We start from the raw sequence: 23,404 nt of genomic DNA, 5'->3' as shown, positions 1-23,404 counted from the left end.
CAGGCGCCAAACCGCTGCGCCACCCAGGGATCCCGATCTAGGATAATTAAAACAAACAAAAACCCCCAAACCTTGCTTGGTGTTAAACAGTCTACACGGTTTAATCCAATCGGATTTTGTCCTTTTCTACTCTCTTTCCAATGTGACCACTTTTCACCAAAAAACGTTGAGGAAGAAAGTAAAATGTAATGAAATGAGCAGGTTCTTTCAGAGTTGGGCAAAGTTGGACTCAGCACAGAGGACTGTCACTACTAGTAGAGTAACTTTAGGCAAGTACTTACCCTCCGTATCCTCTTTCGTAAAATAATAATAATAATAAATAATAATAAATAATAATAATAATAATAATAATAATAATAATAATAAAAATAAATAATGATAATAATAATGAGCTGGGGGCACGTGGGCGGCTCAGGTGTTGATCCCGGAGTCCTGGGACGGGGTCCCGCCTCGGGCTCCCTGCAGGGAGTGTGCTTCTCCCTCCCTCTGCCTGTGTCTCTGCCTCGGTGTGCCACGAATCAAAAAATAAGATCTTTAAAAAAACCCAGCAAGTTGGGAGAGAATATGTTAAGTGGTTAATGCGGTGCCTGACACATAGTAAGAGTTCAGCAGAAGACAGCTATTAGTCGATTCTAAGAACCTGAGGTGTTGCTGCCTGTTTTCACTCTCGCAACCAAAGGAATTCCAAGGGTAACCTTTCACCAAAATAAGCGCGAACCCGAACTCGCAGTCTCGGCGACGCCGCAATTTGCCGTCTCCGGGCCACCGTCGCCGAGCATGCGCACAGAGGCGTGGCGGGACGTACGTGTCATGGCGAGCTCCAGCTGAGGGGTTTCCCGTGTCCGGAGGACGGCGTGTGGATCGTCTCCTCGGGCTGGTGTGTGGTTTCCCCATCTCTCGGCGAGCGTGGCGGGTGCGTCGGCGCGGGGCGGAGTGGCGCTGGAGTCCCTCTAACGGCGGAGCTCTGTTTCTCCAGTGTCGGTCACTCGCGGGCCGTTTGCTGGCTTGTTTCGTAGTTGAAAGGAGACTTGGCCGCGGGGGTCGGGGCTGCCGAGGGAGGACGCAGGCGTCGCTCGAGGGGCCGCAGCGCAGGGCCGGCCGCCGGGTGTGCGGGCGACCTGGTTCGGACCCCGGGGGTTCTCACACTTGCTGAGCCGTTTGTGGGATGGGACGAGGCTTTCGCAGTTACGCGGAGTTGCATCTCCACTGAAGTTGGCGAGACGCGCCAGCGCCTTCTATTTTTGTATTTTCCCACTTTTGTCCCCTTTTGCTCGTACAGCCTCCGAGTCCCGGGGACGCCACGTGTCCCAGTGGTGGAAGGCGGCCCGTACCCCCGCCTGGCTGCCCAGTTTCCGTCTGGTGGTGGGGAGGACTCGGATGTCGCCGGCGGGTCCTAGCGCCGGGCGGGGTCTGCGGCCGCCGCCGGCCCCCGGGTCGCCGTGGCGGCCCCTCCCGGCGGCGGGTAGACGCCCCGGAGCCCCTCGCCGGCGAGGCGGAAGCAGGGCGGGACGTCCTCCAGCTCCGCCTGCAAAACGGTCTCTTACGAAGTCTCTCGTCTCCTCGAGCTAGTTTTAAGGAGTTCTTACTGTGGTTTTGTGAACTTGCTGGGAGCTCGCTTTTTCTAATCAGTTTTTATTTTCCAGACTTTCCAGACGACTTGAGACTAATTGATCAAGGTGATCAGTTAGGTGACCGAGGTACTCCTTTATCTCGAACCTTCCATGCTGGAGTGGAGCGTTGCACATCGGAACGTTCAGAAAGGCAGCCCAGTTTCCTAGTAACGTTGCCACCCTTGTTGTACGGAAATACCATCTTTTCCATGTGATGCCATAGCGCTGAGTCTAAGAGACTTTTTCGTTGGCTTTAACTCTTCACTTCATTCAAGAGCATTGACCTTCCCGGCCTCATCGACATCTTCTCTTCCGTCGCCTTCTATCACCTACTGATTTTCTCCTTTTCTGGTTGCTGCTTCTTGGTCTCTGTTATACGCTGGTTCTCTTCTATTTGGCGGTTAAATTTGGAGATCCTCAGGGCTTGGTTATTAAACCTTTTTCTTTCTGGGTGGTCTAATCTACATTGTAGTTGATGCTTTTATATCTATTTTAGCCATCCTAGTGCGTCTGGAGTGGTATGTCATTGTGGGTTTTTTTTTTTTTTTTTTTAAGATTTTTGTTTATTTATTCAGTAGAGACACACACACAGAGGCAGAGACACAGGCAGGGGGAGAAGCAGGCTCCCTGCAGGGAGCCCAACGTGGGACTCAATCCTCAGACTCCAGGATCAGGCCCTGGGCTGCGGGAGGCGCTAAACCACTGAGCCACCCAGGGATCCCTGTCATTGTGGTTTTGATTTGCGTTTCCCCTATAGTTAATGATGCTGACCTCTTTTCATATGCTTATTGGCCATTTGTATACCTTCTTTGGAGAAATATGTATTCGTATCTTTTGTCATGTTTTGCACTGGGTTGTCTTTTTATTGTTGACTTGTGTAATGCTTGCATTCTGACACTAGATGTTTATCAGATAATATGGTTTGCGGGTCGCCTGGGTGGCTCAGCGGTTGAGCATCTGCCTTTGGCTCAGATCTTGACCCTGGGGATCCTGGGATCGAGTCCCACATCGGGCTCCCTGCATGGAGCCTGCTTCTCCCTCTGCCTTTGTCTCTGCTTCTCTGTGTCTCTCATGAGTAAATAAAATCTTTAAAAAAATAAAAACAAAAATTATTTTTTTATATAATAAATTTATTTTTTATTGGTGTTCACTTTGCCAACATATAGAATAACACCCAGTGCTCATCCCATCAAGTGCCCCCCCTCAGTGCCCATCACCCATTCACCCCCACCCCTCGCCCTCCCCTTCACCACCCCTAGTTCATTTCCCAGAGTTAGGAGTCTTTATGTTCTGTCTCCCTTTCTGTTATTTCCCACACACTTCTTCTCCCTTCCCTTATATTCCCTTTCACTATTATTTATATTCCCCAAATGAATGAGAACATAAAATGGAGAACAAAAATTATTAAAAAAAGACATGATTTGCAGATATCTTCTCTAATTGTATAACTTGTCCTTTCACTTTCTTGATGGTGTTGTCCTTTGAAGCATAAAAATTTTTAATTTTGGTGAAGTCCAGTGTTTTTTTCTTTTGTTGCTTGTGCTTTTGGTGTCATAACTAAGAAACCAAGAATGCTTGCTCTAACATCATGGAGATTTACATCTATGTTTTCTTCTAAGACTTTTATAGGGTTAGCTTTCAAATTTAGGTCTGTGGTTCATTTTGAGTTAATTTTGGTATGTGAGGTATGTTATGAAAGAATAACTAGGATAAAAATTTTCAAACTTTAGTGCACATCACGATCACCTGGAGGGCTTGGTAAAGATTGCTGGGTTTTACTCAGAGTATCTGATTCAGTAGGTCTGGAGTGGAGCCCAAGAATTATCATTTCTTCCAAGCTTCCCAGTGATGCTAATCATCCTAGCTGGGAACCATGATGAAAACTACTGGTGTAGAACTGTAGTTTACAATATGGCTACACACATGAGAACTGCTGGACAGTTTATCAGTTCCCAGGATCTTTTCCCCAAGATTTTCTTTTTAAAGTAATCTCTGCCCCCAATGTGGGGCTCCAGCTCATGACCCTGAGATCTAGAGTACTGCCCTCTACCTGCTGAGCCTGCTAGGCACCCTTATTCCTCATGATTGATTCAACTGCCCTGAGGGTCAATTTTTGGTAAAAATTTTAAAGATCTTTTTATTTGTTTACTTGAGAGAGAGAGAGCAGGGGTTGGGGCTGGAGGTTGAAAGGCAGAGGGAGAAAGCAGGCGGGCTCCATCCCAGGACCTCAGGATCATGACCTGATCCAAAGCTCAGATGCTCAACCAACTGAGCCACCCAGGCACCCCTCAATTGTTGGCAATTTCCAAAAGCTACTCAGGTGAATACAGTGAGCACTCAAGATTGAGAACGTCGCTCTGGGAGAATGGTGGATTTCAATCAAGGATGGAATTACCTGGGCAGGTTTTGCATTACTGTCCTTAAATTCCACTCTTGGAGATTCTAATTCAGAATGAGACTACTTTGATACTTCTTTATTAGCTCTCCTAATAAATCACACATGGAAGTAACACTACTGTAGGATATTTTTTCATTTTTCCTTTCATCATTTTCAGTATCTCCCTTTTCACTGAAGATTTTTTTTTAAAGATTTATTTATTTATTCATAGAGACACAGAGAGAGAGGCAGAGACACAGGCAGAGGGAGAAGCAGGCTCCACGCAGGGAGCCCAACGCGGGACTCGATCTCGGGTCTCCAGGATCACACTCCGGGCTGCAGGCAGCTCTAAACCACTGCAGATTTTTATTCCCTTTCTCAAACTTGAATTCCTCTATCTTTTGAACAAAGACTTCATGAACTTGTTCCCTTAAATATTGTCTTGCTTTCTTTTTTGTCCCAAACTTTCATTTCCTTATTACTCATTTATAAATTTTGAGGACTTACAATTCCTTCTACCAGTTTGTTGTAAGTAAAAATTTTATTAATGATGAGTGGGATTGTTCTAACGTGCTTATGATATGCAGCCAGATTTACCATCCTCTGCTTTATTTTTATCTCCTTTCTCTAAAATGAATGTCTAGAAATGGAATTGCTGGGTCAAAGGATATATATGTTTTAAAGTTTGATAGGTATTGCTAGAACACCTTCCAGAAAGGATCTGCCAGTTTTACTATACTTTCAGCCAACAATAGGACTTCTGTTGTTGCTGTTGTAATTTTTTTTTTTATCAGTAGGGTAGACAAAAAATAATATATTCTTTAAACAGTTGCTATTAGTCGTGCTCGAGCATTATTTCCAGTGCTTATTGGCTATTTGCATTTCTTGAGTGCCTGTTTTTCTTTTGCCTCTTTTTCTGGATTGTGTTTATTTCTTAGCGTTGCATTGGACTCTTAACATGGTTTGGGCTTTCCCATTGGGCAGAGCTATAGGTGGGGGAGCTTGGTGTTGAGAGAAGGCCTGGGTTCTAATTCTAGCTCTATCAGTGTACAAATCTTTTTCTTTCTCTGGATTTCAGTTCCGTAAAATGAGAGGCTTAGCAACGTTTCCTACTTCCCTCACTATGTGATATTGTAATGTCTACTTCAGGGGACCCATCTCCTCTTTTTCTGTTCTCTTTCCCTTCTTTGGATCCATGCACAATGCTGTATGAGATGTAAAAATGATGTAGTGAAAAAATAGGGCTTTTAATGGGTCCTTCAGTTCAGAATCCTTCAGTAGGTCTTGGGTAACATTTGAAGACACTACCTGGTCTTAATCTTTCTCCCTCACCTTATTTATTTCATAGACTATAGTGATAGAAGAAACTCTAGGAGTTACTAGCTATTTGTTTCAACCTATCATTCAGTTTAAGAATTTCTTCCTCTGTTATAGAGAGACTAGCTCAATTTGCCGTGAGCATTTTATTAATTCATTCATTTGGTCAACAACTACTGTGTGCCAGCTCTATGCCAGACATTGTTCTAGGTGTCATAGGTAGAGTGGTAAAACAGGTAATGCCTTCGTTCCTTATGGAGCTTACAGTGCAGTGCGAAAGATGGAATTCTGTTCTGCAGTTATGGTATCAGGTTAGAGGTCATTGTGAATGTGTGTGTGGATGCTTGGACTCTGGGTGGTTATTTTAGATGTGGTTAGGAAAGGCCTCTCTGAAGAGGTATCATTTGATTAGACAAGTGGTCAGCAAGTCTTACAAATATTTAGGGGATGATATTCCACACAGAAAAAACAAACAAGTGTGAAGACCTGTGAGTCAGAGACTTGTTTGGCATGCTCAGAGAAGATCTAAAAGGATTAGTACAGTTGGGACAGAGGGAGTAGCCAGGGGCCCTATCTTATTAGATGGGGTCATCTACGTAAAAAAAAAAAAAAAAATTTCTTGATAACCTGCAATGTGCTACATGTATTTTAGTCACCACTTGGGATAAAGCAGTGAACAGAGCACTCAAAAAACTTTACCTTTGGGGCACCTGGGTGACTCAATTGGTTAAACATCAGACTCTTGATGTCCGCTCAGGTCATGGTCTTGGAGTTGTGAGATTGGGCCCTGTGTCCATCTCTGTACTGAGCATGGAGCCTGTTTGGGATTCTCTCTTCCTCTGCGCCTCCCCCTCTTCACACACACACACACTTAGATCAGATCTCTCTCCCAGTAAAACAACAACTTCAAATCCTTTATCTTCATGGAGTACATATTTTAGTAGAAAGAGATACCAAGAACTAATGAAAACGTCAAAGCGGGTAATGGAATTGCTGTGGTAAGGAAACAAGGCAGGGAAGGGGGATGGCAGGCAAGCATGTGTGTATACATGGTGAGGTGGGAGTTGCTTAGAAAGATTTCATGTGATGTTTGACCAAAGTTCTGAAGGCATCCCAGGCAAGACTGAGACCTGGGGACGAGTGTGTACTGGTCAGTATGAACTAGCAAAGAAGCCCATCCATGTGTTGGTCGAGTGGAAGGAGAGGGGGAATGATAGGAAAGAGGGTCAGAGAGGTGACAGGAGGCTGATTATATATGTCCTTGCAGATCTTTGCAGCGATTTTGGTTTTTTACTCTGAGATGGAATATGATTCTCAGGTTTTGGTTTGAAGCTTGGGATGAAGTTAAGTTTTTTTTTTTTTTAAATTTTTATTTATTTATGATAGTCACAGAGAGAGAGAGAGAGAGGCAGAGACACAGGCAGAGGGAGAAGCAGGCTCCATGCACCGGAAGCCCGACGTGGGATTCGATCCCGGATCTCCAGGATCGCGCCCTGGGCCAAAGGCAGGCGCCAAACCGCTGCGCCACCCAGGGATCCCTGAAGTTAAGTTTTAAAGGAATCCCTGGCTTCTGTGCTGAAATGTCCTTTGGGAATTAAGGGTAGAAGCAGGGAGACTGACTATGGCAATGATCTATGCTGGAGTTGATGTCTTGGTTATTGTAAATTATGCTGCAATAAACATAGGGTGCATATATCTTTTTGAATTAGTGTTTTCGTTTTCCCTGTGTAAGTACCTGATAGTGGATTTATTAGATCATGTGATGTTTCTATTTTTTATTTTTTGAGGAACCTCCATACTCATTTCCATGGTGGCTGCACCAATTTACATTCCTACCAACACCACACAAGGGTTCTTTTTTCTTCACATCCTCTCCAGTAACTTGTTCATTTTTGTCTTCTTGATTTTAGGCATTCTAGCAGGTGTGAGGTGGTAGTTCATTGCGGTTTCAATTTGCACTTCCCTGATGATGAATGATATTGAGCATCATTTCATGTGTCTGTTGGCCATCTGTTTGTTTTCAGAAAAGTGTCTATCCAGGTCCTCTACTCATGTTTTAATTGAAATTTTTTTTTTTTTTTGGTGTTGAGATGTATGAGTTTTTTATATGTTTTGTATGTTACCCCTTATTGGATATATCATTTTGCAAATATCTTCCCCATTCATTAGGTTGCCTTTTTGTTTTGGTGATGATTTCCTTTGCTGTGCAAAAGCTTTTTATTTGATACAGTTCCAGTAGTTAGTTTTTTTGTTTCTCTCGCCTTAGGAGATGCATCTACAAACATACTATCTTCCAAAACTGAACCATGTCTTCTGTGTACAATGTCAGCTTAACTTCTTCTTTACCAATATGAATGCCACTTACGTTCTTCTCTAGTCTGACTCATGTAGCTAGGACTTCCAGTACTATTTTGAATAAAAGTGGCAAGAATGGACATCCATGTCTTGTTCCTAACGTTAAAGGGAAAATTTTCACTTCCCGTTGGCTGTGGGTTTAATCCTTCATATATGGTCTTTTTTTTTTTTAAACTTTATTTTTTTTTAAAGATTTTTATTTATTTATTCATAGATAGAGAGAGAGAGAGAGAGAGAGAGGCAGAGACACAGGCAGAGGGAGAAGCAGGCTCCACGCAGGGAGCCCGCCGTGGGTCTCGATCCCAGGCCTCCAGGATCACACCCCAGGCTGCAGGCTGCACTAAACCACTGTGACACAGGGGCTGCCCCATATATGGTCTTTATTATGTTTAGGTATGTTCCCTCTAATTTCATTTTGTTGAGAGTTTTTATCATGAATGGATGTTAAATCTTGTCAAATACCTTTTTCTGTATCTATTGAGTTGATCATATGATTTTTATTCTTTGTTATGTTGATGTGGTTCATGACGTGGATTGATTTGTGAGTATTGAACCATCCTGGCATCCTAGGAATAAACCCATCTATTGAAGTGAATGATCTTTTTAATATATTGTTTTATGAGGTTTGCTAATTTTTTTTTTTAAGGTTTTATATTTTCATGAGTGACACAGAGAGAGAGGCAGAGACACAGACAGAGGGAGAAGCGGGCTCCATGCAGGGAGCCCGATGTGGGACTCGAACTTGGGAATCTGGGCTCATACCCTGAGGCAAAGGCAAGCGCTCAACTGCTGAGCCACTCAGGTGTCCCAGGTTTGCTAATATTTTGTGGAGAATTTGGCATCTATGTTCATCAAAGATAATGTCCTTTTTTTGTGGTGTCTTTGGTTTTGGTATCAGGGTAGCCTCATGAAATGTATTTGGAAGCTTTCCTTTTCTGTTTTTTGGAATAGTTGGAGGAGAGTAGTTATTAATTGTTCTTAAGTGTCTTGTAGAGTTCGCTTATGAACCCAGCTGGCCTTGTACTTTTATTTTTTGGTAGTGTTTTGATTACCAATTCAGTTTCATTACTCATAATTGGTCTATTCAGGTTACCTATTTCTTCTTGGTTCAATGTGGAAGATTGTATGTTTCTAGGAATTTATTTCTTTCAGGTTGTTCATTTTGTTAGCATGTAGTTTTTCATAGTATTCTCTTATAACCCTTTGTATTTCTGTGGCGTCAGTTGTTACATCTCTCTAGTTTCTCATTTTATTTATTTGGGCCCTTTTGCCTTTTTTCAATTTTGTTTATTTTTTCCAAGAACTACCTCTTGGTTTCATTGATTTTTTTTTTTTTTATGTTATTTTAGTCTCTGTGTCTTTTATTTCTGCTCTGATCTTTGCTATCTCTCTCTTTTTTTTTTTTCTCATTTTGGGCTTTGTTCTTTTTTTTTTTTAGTTCATATAGGGATAAAGTTAGATTGAGTTTTCTGTTGCTGGAGGTAGGCCTGTATTGCTATATACTTCCCTTTTAGAACTGCTTTTGCTCTGTCCCATAGAATTTGGACTGTTTTTTCATTTTCATTTGTCTTCATGTATTTTTTAAATTTCTTTTTTTTTTTTAAAAAGATTTCCTTATTTGAAAGAGAGAGAGAGAGAGAGAGCGAGAGAGAGAGAACACACATGCACAAGAAGAGGGGAGGAACAGAGGGAGAAACATACTCTCCATCAAGGAGGGAGCCCAGTGTGGGGCTCGCCACACCCTGAGCTCATGACCTGAGCCAAAGGCAGATGCTTAACTGACTAAGCCACCCAGGTGCCCCTAAACAACATGTTCTTTAGTCTCCATGTGTGTGTTTTTTTTCCAGTTTTTTTCTTTTGATTTATTTCTAGTTTTTTACCATTGTAATTGGAAAAGATGCATGATATCATTTCAGTCTTCTTAAACTTATTGAGACTTGTCTTTTTGGGCCTAATATGTTACCTATTCTGGAGAATGTTCCATGTGCACTTGGAAAGAAAGTGTGCATTCTGTGATTTTGGATGGAATATTATATATCTGTTATGTCCATCTGGTCCATTGTGTCATTCAGATACATTGTTTCCTTGTTGATTTTCTGTCTAGATGATATATCAATTGATGTAAGTGAGGTGTTAAGGTCTCCTACTATTGTATTACCATTAATTTTTCTCTTTGTATCTACTAATAATTGCTTTATCTGTTTAGGTGCTTTGGTGTTGGGTGCACAGATACTTAACAATCATTTTATCCTCTTGTTAGATTGATCCCTTTGTTGTTGTGTAACGTCCTTTGTTTTTTATTATAGTTGTTTTGTCTATTTTGTCTGATATAAGTATTGCTATCCTAGGTTTTTTTTTTCTTTTGGCTTCTGTATGCATGGCAAATGTTTTCCATCCCTTTACTTTCAGTCTGTGTGTGTCTTTAGATTTGCGGTGAGTCTCTTATAGGCAGCATATAGATGGGTCTTTTTTTTTTTTTCTTTTAAGATTTTATTTATCTGTTAGAGGGCAAATGCAAGCAAGCAGGGGGAGGAACAGAGGGAGAGGGACTAGCAGAATCTGCACTGAGCATGGACCCTGACCTGGGGCCCGATCACAGGACCCTGAGATGGTAACTTAAGCTGAAACCAAAAGTTGGGTGCTCAATAAACTGAGCCACCCACGTGCCCAGATGCTCTCTCTTTCTTTTTTTTTTTTTTTTTCTCTCTTTTTTTTTTCTCTCTCTTTCTTTTAATACATTCTCGGGGCACCTCAGTGGCTCAGTTGATTAAGTGTTTGACTCTTGGTTTCAGCTTTGATCTTAGGGTCCTGGGACTAAGCCCCACATTTAGGCTCCCTGCTCAGTATGAAGTCTGCTTCTCCCTCTCCCTCTGCTGCTCCCCCTGCTTGTGCTCTCTTGCTGTCTGCAAATAAATAAAATGTTTTTTTTTTTTTTTAAATTTTTTATTTATGATAGTCACAGAGAGAGAGAGAGAGAGGCAGAGACACAGGCAGAGGGAGAAGCAGGCTCCATGCACCGGGAGCCCGATGTGGGATTCGATCCCGGGTCTCCAGGATCGCGCCCTGGGCCAAAGGCAGGCGCCAAACCGCTGTGCCACCCAGGGATCCCTAAATAAAATGTTAAAAAAGAATACATTCTCTCTGTCTTTTGATTGGAACATTTAGACCATTTATATTTAAAGTAATTATTGATAAGTGTGTACTTACTGCCATTCAAAGAATTTGTTTTCTGGTTGTTTTTGTAGTTCTTTGTTCCTTTCTTCTCTTGTTCTCTTTCTTTGAGAGATTGATGTGTATCTGTAGTATTTTGTTTGGCCTTCTTTCTCTTTATTTTTTGTGTATCTGTTGTAGGTTAGGTGTGTGGTTACTCGGAAGTTCATGTATAACATGCTAAGTAAGAGCAGTTCATACTAATTTGATGGTCATTTAAGTAAAAAATCTTTTTCCTTTTTCCCTTTCTCTTTTTACTTCCTGCTCCACATTTTGTGTATATGTTGTGATATTTTACATCTTTTTCTTATGTCTAAGTACGTCCATTTCTTTTCCACTTAAAAAAGTTCCTGTAACATTTTTTGTGAGACTGGCTTAGTGGGGATAAACTCCTTTATCTTTTGTTTGTCTGGGAAACTCTATCTCCTTTGAATCTGAATGATAATCTTGCTGTGTAGAATATTATTGATTGTGAGCTTTTTCCTTTCAGCACTTTAAGTATATCATGCCCCGCTCTTCTGGCCTGCAAAATTTCTGCTGCAAAAAGAGACTCCTCTAATATGAATGGTTATATTCACTTGATGTTATCCAAGAGATCTCTTAATCTTTCATCATTTTATAAGAATTTTTTTTTCTCTCTGTTATTCAGCGTGTGTACCCAAGATTGCTGATATGTTTTTCAGATCCTCTAACCTATTGTTGATTCCATCGGTGTGTTTTTTATTTGGTTGTATGCTCAGCTCAGATTGGCTCTTTAAAATATTTTCTATCTCTTCACTGAAGGTCTCAGCGAGTTCTTCCACTGTTTTTTTTTTCCAGCCCAGTGAGTACCTTTATGATCCTTTAAATTGTTTTTCAGGCATATTTTTTAAGTCTGTTGCAGTTAATTATTTTATTGATTTTTTTCTTGTTTTTTTCTTTTGGAGCATATTCCTCTGTCTCCCCATTTTGCTTGACTTCTGTGTTTGTGTGGATTGGGCAAAAGGGTTAGTTCTCCAGAAGCTGAAAGAGTAGTCTTGTGTATGGTGACCTCTATGCAGACTGTGTGTGCTTTCTGACTTGCTGTCTGGCTGGAGCCGTGGTGTATGTGCCTAGTTACTCTTTCAAACCATGTCTTTTTACAGAAAGGATAAGGCAAAAAATTTTAAAAAGAATAAAAAAGGAGAAAAAAAGGGAGAAGAAAAAAAAGAGGAAAAAAGAACAAGAAAGAAAACAAAACCAAAAAGAAAAAAATAGAAGGAAAATAAGCCAAATTTTATAAAGTTAAATAGTCAAAATTAAAACACACACAAAACATGAACCTGCAGCTTGTTTTCTTTGCCCTGGCACCACAGGGCAGCTGGGAGGCTTGTGGAACTGGGTTCCCTGAGGTCACAAGCTCCCTGTGACGACTGGACTTGCCAATTATGGCATTGGGACCCTCCAGTTAGGGTGTTGGAATCCACTTCTTATGGCAACCAATCTCTTCTGCCAGCCTTGCCTTTTGAAGTGGAGAGGGAGAGACTATTCCTGCAGTTCCTTGGCCCTTTTCAGTCATGGCTTTTTTTCCTGTGTTCTAGTGTGTCTGGGGCTGATGTGAGTCTGTGGATCCTGTGCTTCCTGAAATCACAGTGTCATTGGGGAGATTGGACTTGCCTACTGTGGCGTCTGGACCCTGTTCTGATCTGGGCTGTAAAGGTGAGGAGAGAGCATCAACTTTGTAGTCCCCAGTGCCTCTGACCTGGAGACCTTTCCTGCAGCTCCTCTGCTGCTTGGCAGAGTTTTAGTGTTGTCTCTTTTATATGCTGCTAGTTGCTTTTTTTTTTTTTTTCCCCTAAGATTTTATTTATTTGAGAGAGGGCACAAGTGAGAGTGATAGAACATGAGCAGGAGAGGGGCAGAGGGAAAGGGAGAAACACAGGGAACAGGGAACCCTACGTGGGCTCGATCCCAGGATCCTGGGATCATGATCTGAGCTGAAGGCAGACAGTTAATCAACTGAGGGACCCAGGTGCCCTTGCTAGTTGCTCCTTTAAACTGTGGGTTTTTTTTTTTTTTTAAATTGTACCCAAGGACAGAGGGATCTGTTCCTGGTCCTTTAGTACCGTCCCTTCCCCGTGCAACTCACAGTGTTGGGGGTGGGGGTTCCCTGTTACCATGACTCTGTCTTTCCTGCTGTTCTCCTGCCATTCTGTGTTTAGTTGTTCAGTAGTTGCTCAGTCAGCCTGCAGTTCTTCAGGAGGAGTTGTTCTATTAATAGGTGTAATTTGGTGTGTTCTGTGGAGGAGGTAAGTTCAGAGTCTTCCTACATCACCATCTTGATTTGGAACTTGCAGGAGTTTCTCTTTTTTTTTTTTTTTAAGTTTTTATTTAAATTCCATTTAATTAACATACAGTGTAATATAAGATTCAGGGGTACAATTTAGTGACTCAAAACTTTCATAAAACATCTGGTGCTTATCACCATAAGTGCTCTCCTTCATCCCCCATCACCTCTTTAACCCATTCCCCCAACACCCCTCTGGTAGCCATCAGATTTTTCTCTAGAGTTAAGAGTCTGTTTCTTAGTTTGTCTCTTTATCTCTTTTTCCCCCCCTTTGCTTGTTTGTTTTGTTTCTTAAATCCCACATATGAGTGAGATCATATGGTATTTGTCTTTCTGAGGCTGACTTATTCCACTTAGTATAATACACTCTAGTTGTATCCACATTGTTGCAAATGGACAAGGAGTTTTTCTTCAAGGGAAATACCATCGGGATAGTAAGGGGAGGAAGTGGGGTCAAGATACGGATTTTGTTTTTTCAGTGGGAGAAGTAACAGCATGTTTATATCTAGATAGTAATGATTTGGTAGAGAGACAGTGATGATACAGGAAGAGGAATCATTGCTGGGACTCTGTGCTTGAGTAAATCAGAGTAGGATTGTTCTTGGGTGGGGGGTGGGGTGGACTATTCATTCACAGGAACAGATTGGTGGGGAGAGTACATGGGCAGAGAACCATTTCCCTGTAAAAGAAGGAAGTTATCCATCTGTGCAGAATGTGGGAGGGATCTGAGGGTCTACTTCATTCAGGCCTTCTGTTTTTGGTACCATCTTTAGCCTCATTAAGATCTGTGAGAAATTAATTTTCAGAAGATTCCTAAGATAAATGAGTTTTAGGTTCTTTACTGCAGTTTTTCAGTCTTTGCTCTACTAATGAATACTGGGTATCTCTGTGGAGGCAGTTTCCTAAATATATTTGACCACAAAACTATTTTTTTCACTGATCATTTAATATTTCAAATAAATAGAACCAATTTTGGAAAGACTAACCTACTTCATTTCCCCTTCTCTAATTTGCTGAGTTGGCCAGGGCTCTTGTTTGCAAGAGCAGAAAACCCAATTTAAACTAATTTAAGCCAGAAAGGGAACTTACTGGCTCTCATGACTGGGCAGAGCAGGGCTTTGATCCAGGTGCTCAAATAATGTCAGTATGGGTCTTTCTCCAGCTTATATTAAGCTTAATTCCTTATGTAGCTTCTGTCCTATGGCAGGCAACACGGCCTCCAGCATCATCAGTTTGACATCCTCCCCACTTAGCCACTTCAGTGAAAGGGGAAGCCATCTTTCATCTTTCTGTTAGCTTTGCCATAGAAGTCCTCTTGATGATTTTCATTGGCTGGGCTTGTCATGTCCACCCCTGAACCAATTGTTGTGGCCAGGAGGATAGGTTAGGTTACTTTAAAGGCTTTGGTCATGTGTCCCACTCCTTTGTCTAGGGAAGGAGGAGGCCTGTGATTGGCAGCCCCACCACGACTGTGTGGTGTACGTATTAACTACATTATTAGATTACACTATTTCTCATTTTTTACTGTTACTCCCAATGTAAAAGGAGCTGAGCTTTGAACACAGGTTTGTCTGATTTACGAGGCATAGTTTGTCATACTTGTAAAGAGTGCATTACAGTAAAGGTCACAAAATGATCCTGGCTAGAAGCTGCTCTGTTAATTGAAAGTTGTTGATGAAGAGATTGGGATCTGGCAAATGAAGAGAGGGAACATTTGTTAGGCTGAGACCAACAGAGAGTATTAAGATCCCTAATACTGCTGTGGGCAACCCAGATGAGGAGTAGTGGTCATTCATTCATTGTACCTACATTAGGTAGGCAGTCAGGTGCTGCACAACAAATGGGCTTAGGTTCATTTGGCATGGTTGTACTTCTTTGGGTAAGTCAGCTTCTCTGTTTCAGATGGCTCTTTATTATTTTTTATTTTTTTAAAGATTTTATTTAGTTGACAGAGAAAGAGCGCACAAACAGGGGGAGCAGCAGGCAGAGGGAAAGGGAGAGCCCGATGTGGGGCTTGATCCTGGGACATTGGGATCATGACCTGAGCCAGAGGCAGCCACTTAACTGACTGAGCCACTTAGGCGCCCCTCCGATGGCTCCTTAAAGTGAGGATAGTAACACCACCAACCTCAAGGAGTTGCGAATGGTTAATGAATGACCTTGTGAAGCACTTGCTTCATTCATGTCTGAACATAGTAGTAGTATTTTCAGTAAGTGTACTCAAATACATTCCTTTTTCTTTCCAGATAATTTTTTTCTTAATTATTTTCACATAACTGTGGATTCACTTACAGTAATAAAAATTATGTAGAGATGCTGTAAGGTTTATCCAGTTTTCCCTGATGGTAACATCTTACAAAACTGTAAAATAGTATCACAGCCAGGATACTGACATTGATAGGATGTAGAACAACATTTCCATCACTCCAGAGATCTCTTATGTTGCCTTTTTATAGTCACATTCACTTATCTCCTGCCCATCCTCTGCTTAGTTCCTGGTAACCTCTGTTGTGTTTCCCATTTCTGTTACTTTGTTAACTTCAGCCTCAAGTATGTTATATAAATGTAACCAGTATGTTACATTACAACCATAACCAAGTATGTTATATGTATGTAACCTTTTGGGCTTGGCTCTGTTTATGTAGCATAATTCTCTGGAGAGTCATCCAGGTTGTTGTACCTATCAATGGAAAACTTTATTGCTGAGCAGTATTCTGTGGTATGGATGTACTACAGTTTGTTTAACCATTCCACCCACTGAAGGGCATCTCGGTTTGACTATTATAAAGAAAGGTGTTACAAACATTTGTGTTTAGGCTTTTGTGGAAATATATGTCTTTATTTCTCTTGGATAAACCCTCAGAAGTATAATTGCCAGGTTACATGGTAGTTACATGATGAGTTTTTTAAGAAAGTGCCAAACTGTTTTCCAGAGTGGTTATGCTATTTGATGTTCCCATTAAGATTGTGTGAGTGGTCAGTTTCTATACATCCTTGTCAGCTTTTAGTGTTGTCATTTTTTTTTTCTTTTAGTCATTCTGATAGGTGTGTAGTGACACCTTATTGTGGTTTAAGTTTATATTTCTCTGATGGGAGTAATGTTGACTTCAAATTTGCTTATTTGCCTTCTGTATATCCTCTTAGGTGAAATGTCTTTGTGTCTTTTGTCCATTTTCTAATTGGATTTTTTTTTTTTTGCTATTGTGATTTTATTTTTTTAAGATTTTATTTTTAAGTAGTCTCTGCACATGAGGCTCAAACTCACAACCCTGAGATCAAGAGATGCATGCTCCACCAACTAAGCCAGCTAGGTACTGCTTTACTATTATGTTTTGAATTCTAGATACCATTCCTTTGTCAGATAGATGGTCTTTAAAAATTTTCTTCCACTTGGTAGCTTGACTTTTTATGCTCTTAAAAGGGTCTTTTGCAGATTTTGGTGTTGTCTGGATTTATTAATTTTTTGTTTTTTGTGGACTGTGCTTTTGATGTCAGGTTTAAGAGTTCTTTGCCTAGCTCTAGGTCTAAGATTTTCTCTTATGATTGTTCCTAAAAGTTTAAAGTGTTTTATTTTACGTTTAAGTTCATGATACATTTTGAGTTAATTTTTGTATAAGATATGAAACTTAGATTGAGGTTTATTTTTTGGTCTATAAGTGTCCCATTGCTTCAGTAATAGGTTATCTTTCATTGAATTGCTTTTGTACTTCTGTGAAAAATCACTTGGTCATATTTGTGTGGGTCTATTTCCAGGTTCTCTGTTCTGGTGATTCATACTTCTTTTCTTTTACCAATACCACACAGTCTTGATTACTGTTGCTGTATAGTAAGTCTTAAAATTGAGCAGCCCAATTCTTCCTACTATTCCTTTTTCGCAATTGTTTCAGATTTATTTTTTTACCTTTCCGTTATAAATTTTAGAACAATCTTATCTATGCTTACAAAACATCTTGCTGGGATTTTGATAGGAATTTAATTTTGTATATCAGTTTGGTCTTGACTGGGATGGGGCTGGAGGTTCATTATTGATTGGTTGGTTGATTTGGAAGTCCAGGGTTCGTACTTAGCCTTCTCTAATTCTACCCTGGTGCAGTGTGTTGGGGTGCCTCATTACAGATTCAACAGAAGTCAGGTGATGGGACTATACTTTTGTGTTTTGTGGGTTTTGTTTTGTTTTATGGGGTAGAATTGTTATTGTATAGAAGTTTTCTGTTTCACTAGACTACCTCTTTTCTCGTTCTTTGCAAAGAGAACAGGCTTTTGTGGGGGGCTTTTATTTATTTTTATTTTTTAATTTTTTAAAGATTTTATTTATTTGAGAAAGAGAAAGTGAAGAGAGAATGCACGAGCGAGGGGTGGGCAGGGGCAGAGGTAGAAGGAGAAACACATTCCCTGCTGCACAGGGAGCCCAATGATCCCAGGATCATGGGATCATGACCTGAGCTAAAGGCAGATGCTTAATGTACAGAGCCATCCAGGTGCCCCTAGTCTCTAATCTTTGTACTCTTGTTTGCTAATAGGCATTTCAAAAGTTGAGTGAGTTTAATATTTATTCTCCAAATATTTAATACATATCTCTAGAAAGATTTCTAAAAATAGTAAATAAAAAGTAAAATCACGTACACAATGTCAGAAATAAGATTTTTAAACATAAGACTACTTTACATCTAATGATTTATAGTAATATCCTAGTATACTCTCACACCCACTTCATATTCTCATGTCCCTAGTTGCCTGCAAAATATCTCACAGCTGGTTGGACAAAGTAGGATATAACCAAGAACTTGAATTACATTTAGTTGTTATGCTTTTAAGTCTACTTTAAGCATGAATAGTCCCATTCCTGTTTTTTTCTCCATGATAGTGATCTGTTGAGGGACTAGATCCAGTTGAACCTTAGGATGTCCCATTATCAGTGGGATTTATCTGATTGTTTCCTTGCATTCCTTTATCTTTTGCATTTTCTGTAAACCTGAGGTTAAATCTAAAGGCTCTATTAGACTGAAGATCAGCCAAGAATGTTTTGTAGGTGATGCTACGTGAAACAGATTTCTGATGTGCTTCTATCATTTATAACTTTCCTATAGAGAAGATGCCTTCTGCATCCTGTGACACACTATTGGACGACATAGAAGATATTGTGTCACAGGGAGATTTAAAGCCACAAGATAGGCATTCCGCACGAAAGCACGTTGTTCCAAAGGCACGAAAACGAAATACCCAAAAGTATTTGCAAGAGGAAAACAGTCCACCAAGCGATAGGTAAGCTCTTGAAATTATGTTTAGTATCCTACCAGGGAAGAAACTGGTGCTCCCTTATGTCATATAGGTAATGTCTCTTTCTGAAAATCATTTGAACTTTTGAGAGCAGATATGTAGATTTATTTGAATTGTTTTAAATTTAACATAGTAATTGCTTAAAAAAAATAAAAAGATGTCAGATGGCATGTTTCTTGAGGACAGGGGCAAGAGCACTATTGAGCACAAATGTGGGAATCCCCCACCCCACGTCCGCTGCCTCAGGATCTTCTTGATGTATTACTGTAGCTGGTATATAGTGTTGTGTTACTTCCAAATTGAAAGCTTTACTTGAATATGTAATTCTTATGAGACACTGTTGGTTTGGGTATTTCATTTTTCTTAACAAATTTACAAATGCCTATGGATCAGCTAAAGGCATTGGGCAGAAATAAATTCATGTGCTGTTTATTCTATTAGGTCTGTAGTTGAGTGAAATTCTAATATAACTTAGCCGGAAAAGATTATGCAGTTGTTTGTCTAAACAAATATGCCTACATTTGTTTAGATAGGAAAGTGTTGAAAGTTTTAATACACTTCATTATTTTGTTTGGAACAGTAAGTTTTTAAAATCTGCAAACTTAAACTTTTCTTATATTTTAATGCCTGAAATTTATCAAATTTGTTTTGAATATGTCTTTAAGGTAATTACTATTTAATTTTAAATTATTATGACAAAGTTGAAAGCCCTTTCCTTTCTTCCTAAAAATATTATATTTTTATAACTCTATTTTTGTGTATGGAATAAAAACTTTTAATTATGCTATAGGGTGATAGTTTTTCTGTTTTGATTCGGCTATTTATAAGTTATAAAAAAAAGATTGTAACTAATATGTAGGAGTCAGCAGGTGGATGTACTTAGTTTTTCTTTCTGTTGCTAGAACCATTTTCTTTGCTATTGTTTGTATTTATCTCTCTAGGAGTTTAACTTTGTGATAGAACTTCAGTAGTACTGAATTTAAGGTACAATTTGGAGAAAAAGGGAGATCTTGTTATGTAGAGAGTCTTTAATTAGAATTCTGTGGTTATTTTATCTTGATTGTAGGCTTGGTGTAACACTTGATTGTGGATTAAGTTGGTGCATTTCATGAATAGATTGTGAATGGATTGCTGTGTGCTTTTGAATAATATGCCCGGAAATCATATTGTGTTTTTTGGTTCTGAAAATCCTCTGATGAGACTTATTATTTTTTTTAATTGATTGTTTAATAGCACCATTCCAGGCATACAGAAAATTTGGATGCGAACATGGGGTTGTTCTCATAATAATTCAGATGGAGAATATATGGCTGGACAACTAGCTGCTTATGGATATGAAATTACAGGTAATGAGAACTGTAATGTATTTTATTGATTAAATATTTCAGAGCTAAGTTTTTTAGTTAGATATTTTAGCTTCAGCAGTTAAAGCATATTTTAACAGAACTTAATGATTTTAAGGCAAAACAAAATGATAGCTATTATACACTGTCTAGATAATTATAGATATTTTAGAAATACTTCAAAAAACTATTTTGAAATGAATTTAGACTTACAGAAAAGTGGTAAAATTACAGTTTACGTGTCTGTTACCCACCTTTCCCCTAATATTAACATGTAACATAATTATACTGTAATTATAAACTGGGCAGTTACCATTAGAGCACTGCTTTTACCTCAACTGCAGATCTTTTTTTTTTTTTTTTTAAATTTTTTATTTATTTATGATAGTCACAGAGAGAGAGAGAGAGAGGCAGAGACACAGGCGGAGGGAGAAGCAGGCTCCATGCACCGGGAGCCTGATGTGGGATTCGATTCCGGGTCTCCAGGATCGCGCCCTGGGCCAAAGGCAGGCGCCAAACCGCTGCGCCACCCAGGGATCCCTCAACTGCAGATCTTATTTGAATTTTGCTCTTTTCCCATTTATGTCCTTCTGTTCCAGGATCTGATCTAGGCTCTCACTTTATATTTATTTGTAATGTCTTCTTAGTCTACTTCAGTCTGTGACAGTTTCTCAATTTTTTCTTGTCCTTTGTGTTGTGAACTTCTGAGGAAAACCAGAGTTATTAGTTATATTGTAGAATGTCCCTCAACTTGGGTTTGTTGGATGTGATTAGAATAAGGTTCTGTATGCAGTCTTGGCAAGAGGGTACTTTGAGTTCTTCCCAATACATCAGATTGGGGGCGGGGGGCGGAGGAGTTTGTAATGAGTCAGGACCAGTGGACCGTCTCTGCCAGACTTCTCCACAGGAAAGTTACCGTTTTTTCTCATTGCAATTAGTAAATATCCTGTTTCTCCTCAGCCTTTTCTCTATTTTTAGTGTCTGAGAATTTTAGTATCTGTCCATGCAACTAGTTTGCTACAGTCATTACAGTTTGTTGAATGATTATCATTTTCTTCTTCCACAGTTATTAATTGGAATTCTGTAAAGAAAGACTATCCTTTCTCCCCTGTTTCCTTTATATGTATCAGTATGAACTTCCATGTTGATTTTTCAGTTCTTTGGGCTACAGTCCAACACTATCATTGTTAATTTGCTGCTCCCGTTGTTCCAGCTTTCGCCTTAGGAACTTATGTTAAAAAAAATAGGACCTTGTTCAGGCTGGCACCTGTGTCTTCTCAACATGCACCCATTCTTTCTGAGCACTTCCTGATTTTCTGACACCACAAGATGTCCTAGTCTCATATCTTCCCATCCCCAGCTTTGGAGGCAACCACTTTTCCAGGGAGTCCTGATCCCTTTCATAAGAAGACTGGTGTTTAGAACCAGATGAGAGCTGTGGACATTCGGTGTGCTTATTGCCACTGTGAAGTGTCCCTGCTTCTGGTTCTCTCAGTGGACCACACTAGCAAATAGGTATATATAGTACATGGCATGTATATGTATCTGTGTTACTGTATGTATTAGCATGTGTGTTAAATGGGGCCTGCATTTGTGACAAGCACTAACCCAGTGCTTCATGTATGTTAGCATGCTTGATTTTTGGAGGAAGATGAGGAAATAGTGGCATCCCTACTTCATGAATGAGAATGGAAGGATTGTGTGCTGTCCTGCCTTAAATCACCCAGACAGTGTGAAGTCTCCATCATCAAAACACTGCTGTTGACTACTGTTCTGTACCTCACAGTTGCCTCTGCCTGTGTGATCCGCAGAGTCCTAGCCTCCAGATGGCCTGTGAGAATTTGGAAGGATTGGAAACTCACTTCTTCCTTCAGCAGCTAAATGGTCCTAATGTCTTAACTTGTGTTTTTGATAACTTATTCTTTAGACAGTAAAGTCACCCTCAAAAATTTTCTTAGATAAAAGTATCAAAATGTGCTTTTAGAATTATTTACCTCAAAAAGGAATTTTTTTTGTATTCATTAGTAATTTTTAGTGTAAATTAGTGTGAGTTTGCCTTAATACCTTCTGATGGTGCAGTTTGAGTGTTGAGACAATAGCCTATAAGATAATTTACTAAAATATTAAAAAAGATGAGCTTGATTTTCTTCCCCCAAGGTGGTATTAAATACCTAATACATTTTAATTTAAATTTTAGCCCATTAGCAGTTTGTATTTGGTCTTATGGCAATACTTTTCTAAATAATAAAAGTAGAACAATAGTCCTGATGTATTTATACAAGAATACAGAGTTTTGTTATGTATACCCAGTTCTGGCTTCTTATTTGGGAATAGTAAAGAGAGAGAATTAAGGAAGCAATCACTTGAGTATGAAATTTATTTTTCCTATTAATGTGGTATATCACTTTTATATAGTTGCATTACGTATATATATTTCTATTAATGTTATGTGCTGTGGAATGCCCCCATTTTAGAAATTTATGGTCTGTGTCTAATTCTAGGCTGACTGGCATACAGCAGACTGTTGTGGAGTCACCTTCCTCACCAGTCAGGTTCTGTAGGCCCAGAAAGTATGAACAATAGTAGCTTTTGTAAGACACTTAAATATATTTTATATTTCGATTTTATACTTAGATTAAATATATGAGATGAGTAATTTCTGGGTTATCTGTACTAATAGTCTTTCATTATTGTGGAGTGGTAGGATTTTATAAAAATTATTGTCAAATAATTTAAAATGTTTTATTAATCAAGTTAATATTAAAAATTTGTTTTAACTTTATACTTGATTACTTGATGTCAAATAGGTATAAATATAGATTATGTAAAATATGCACAAATTATTGAAAAAAGTACACAAGAAATTAAAAATTAGCTTTCACTTCCCAATAATAGATAGTTTTACTATTTGGGGACAGAAGAGAGATTATATGGGTATATACTTGAAATTGCTTTTAACTTTGGGAATTTGGGGGGAATCCCTGGGTGGCTCAGCGGTTCGGCATCTGCTTTTGGCATAGGGCGTGATCCTGGAGTCCCGGGATCGAGTCCCGCATCAGGCTCCCGGCATGGAGCCTGCTTCTCCCTCTGCCTGTGTCTCTGTCTCTGTCTCTCTCTTTCTCCATCATGAATAAATAAATAAAAATCTTTAACTTTGGGAATCTGGGAACATAATTATCACATAGTGAAATCTCGTAGAGGCTTAACTCTGAGCAGTTAATTCTTGTCCAGTGCTACTTTCAAACCCTTCCTATTTTGAGGGAAAAGATGCTTCATAAGTTATAAAATAGTGCTCGCTAGTTTCTCATTTCAAAGAATGAGACCAGCAAGGCAAAATGATGGAATTCCCTAAAACTCAGAACAATTAATTGTATCATGGATACATAGATGCATGGAAAACAGTGAAAGTGCCCCTATAGGTCCCGTGGCTTGCTTATTTATTTATTTATTTATTCATTCATTCATTCATTCATTCATTCATTCATTCATTCATTCATTTATTCATTCATGAGAGACAGAGAGGCAGAGACATAGGCAGAGGGAGAAGCAGGCTCCCTGTGGGGAACCTGATATGGTACTTGATCCCAGGACCCCAGGATCACAATCTGAG

The 23,404-nt window shown here is 39.6% G+C and overlaps 1 protein-coding gene across 4 annotated transcripts in view; it reads left to right on the top strand.

The window, feature by feature from the left end:
- Positions 1 to 507: 507 nt before the first annotated feature.
- CDKAL1 (CDK5 regulatory subunit associated protein 1 like 1) overlaps positions 508 to 23,404 on the top strand; it is a 647,296-nt gene continuing 624,399 nt past the window's right edge. The window contains exons 1-4 of one of the 4 annotated variants that reach the window (XM_041769775.1): positions 508 to 877; positions 12,429 to 12,546; positions 18,262 to 18,436; positions 19,685 to 19,797. In XM_041769775.1, the coding sequence (XP_041625709.1) occupies positions 18,267 to 18,436; positions 19,685 to 19,797 (283 nt within the window). In that variant the 5' untranslated portion in view covers positions 508 to 877; positions 12,429 to 12,546; positions 18,262 to 18,266. Of the gene's footprint in view, positions 914 to 12,428; positions 12,547 to 18,261; positions 18,437 to 19,684; positions 19,798 to 23,404 lie in introns of all 4 variants that reach the window. The other 3 variants (XM_041769776.1, XM_041769778.1, XM_041769777.1) reach the window with 3 other exon arrangements.

Source organism: Vulpes lagopus, chromosome 10 (assembly GCF_018345385.1).
Source record: "Vulpes lagopus strain Blue_001 chromosome 10, ASM1834538v1, whole genome shotgun sequence".
Classification (NCBI taxonomy): Eukaryota; Metazoa; Chordata; class Mammalia; order Carnivora; family Canidae; genus Vulpes; species Vulpes lagopus.
This window is presented reverse-complemented; position numbering and strand designations above follow the sequence as displayed.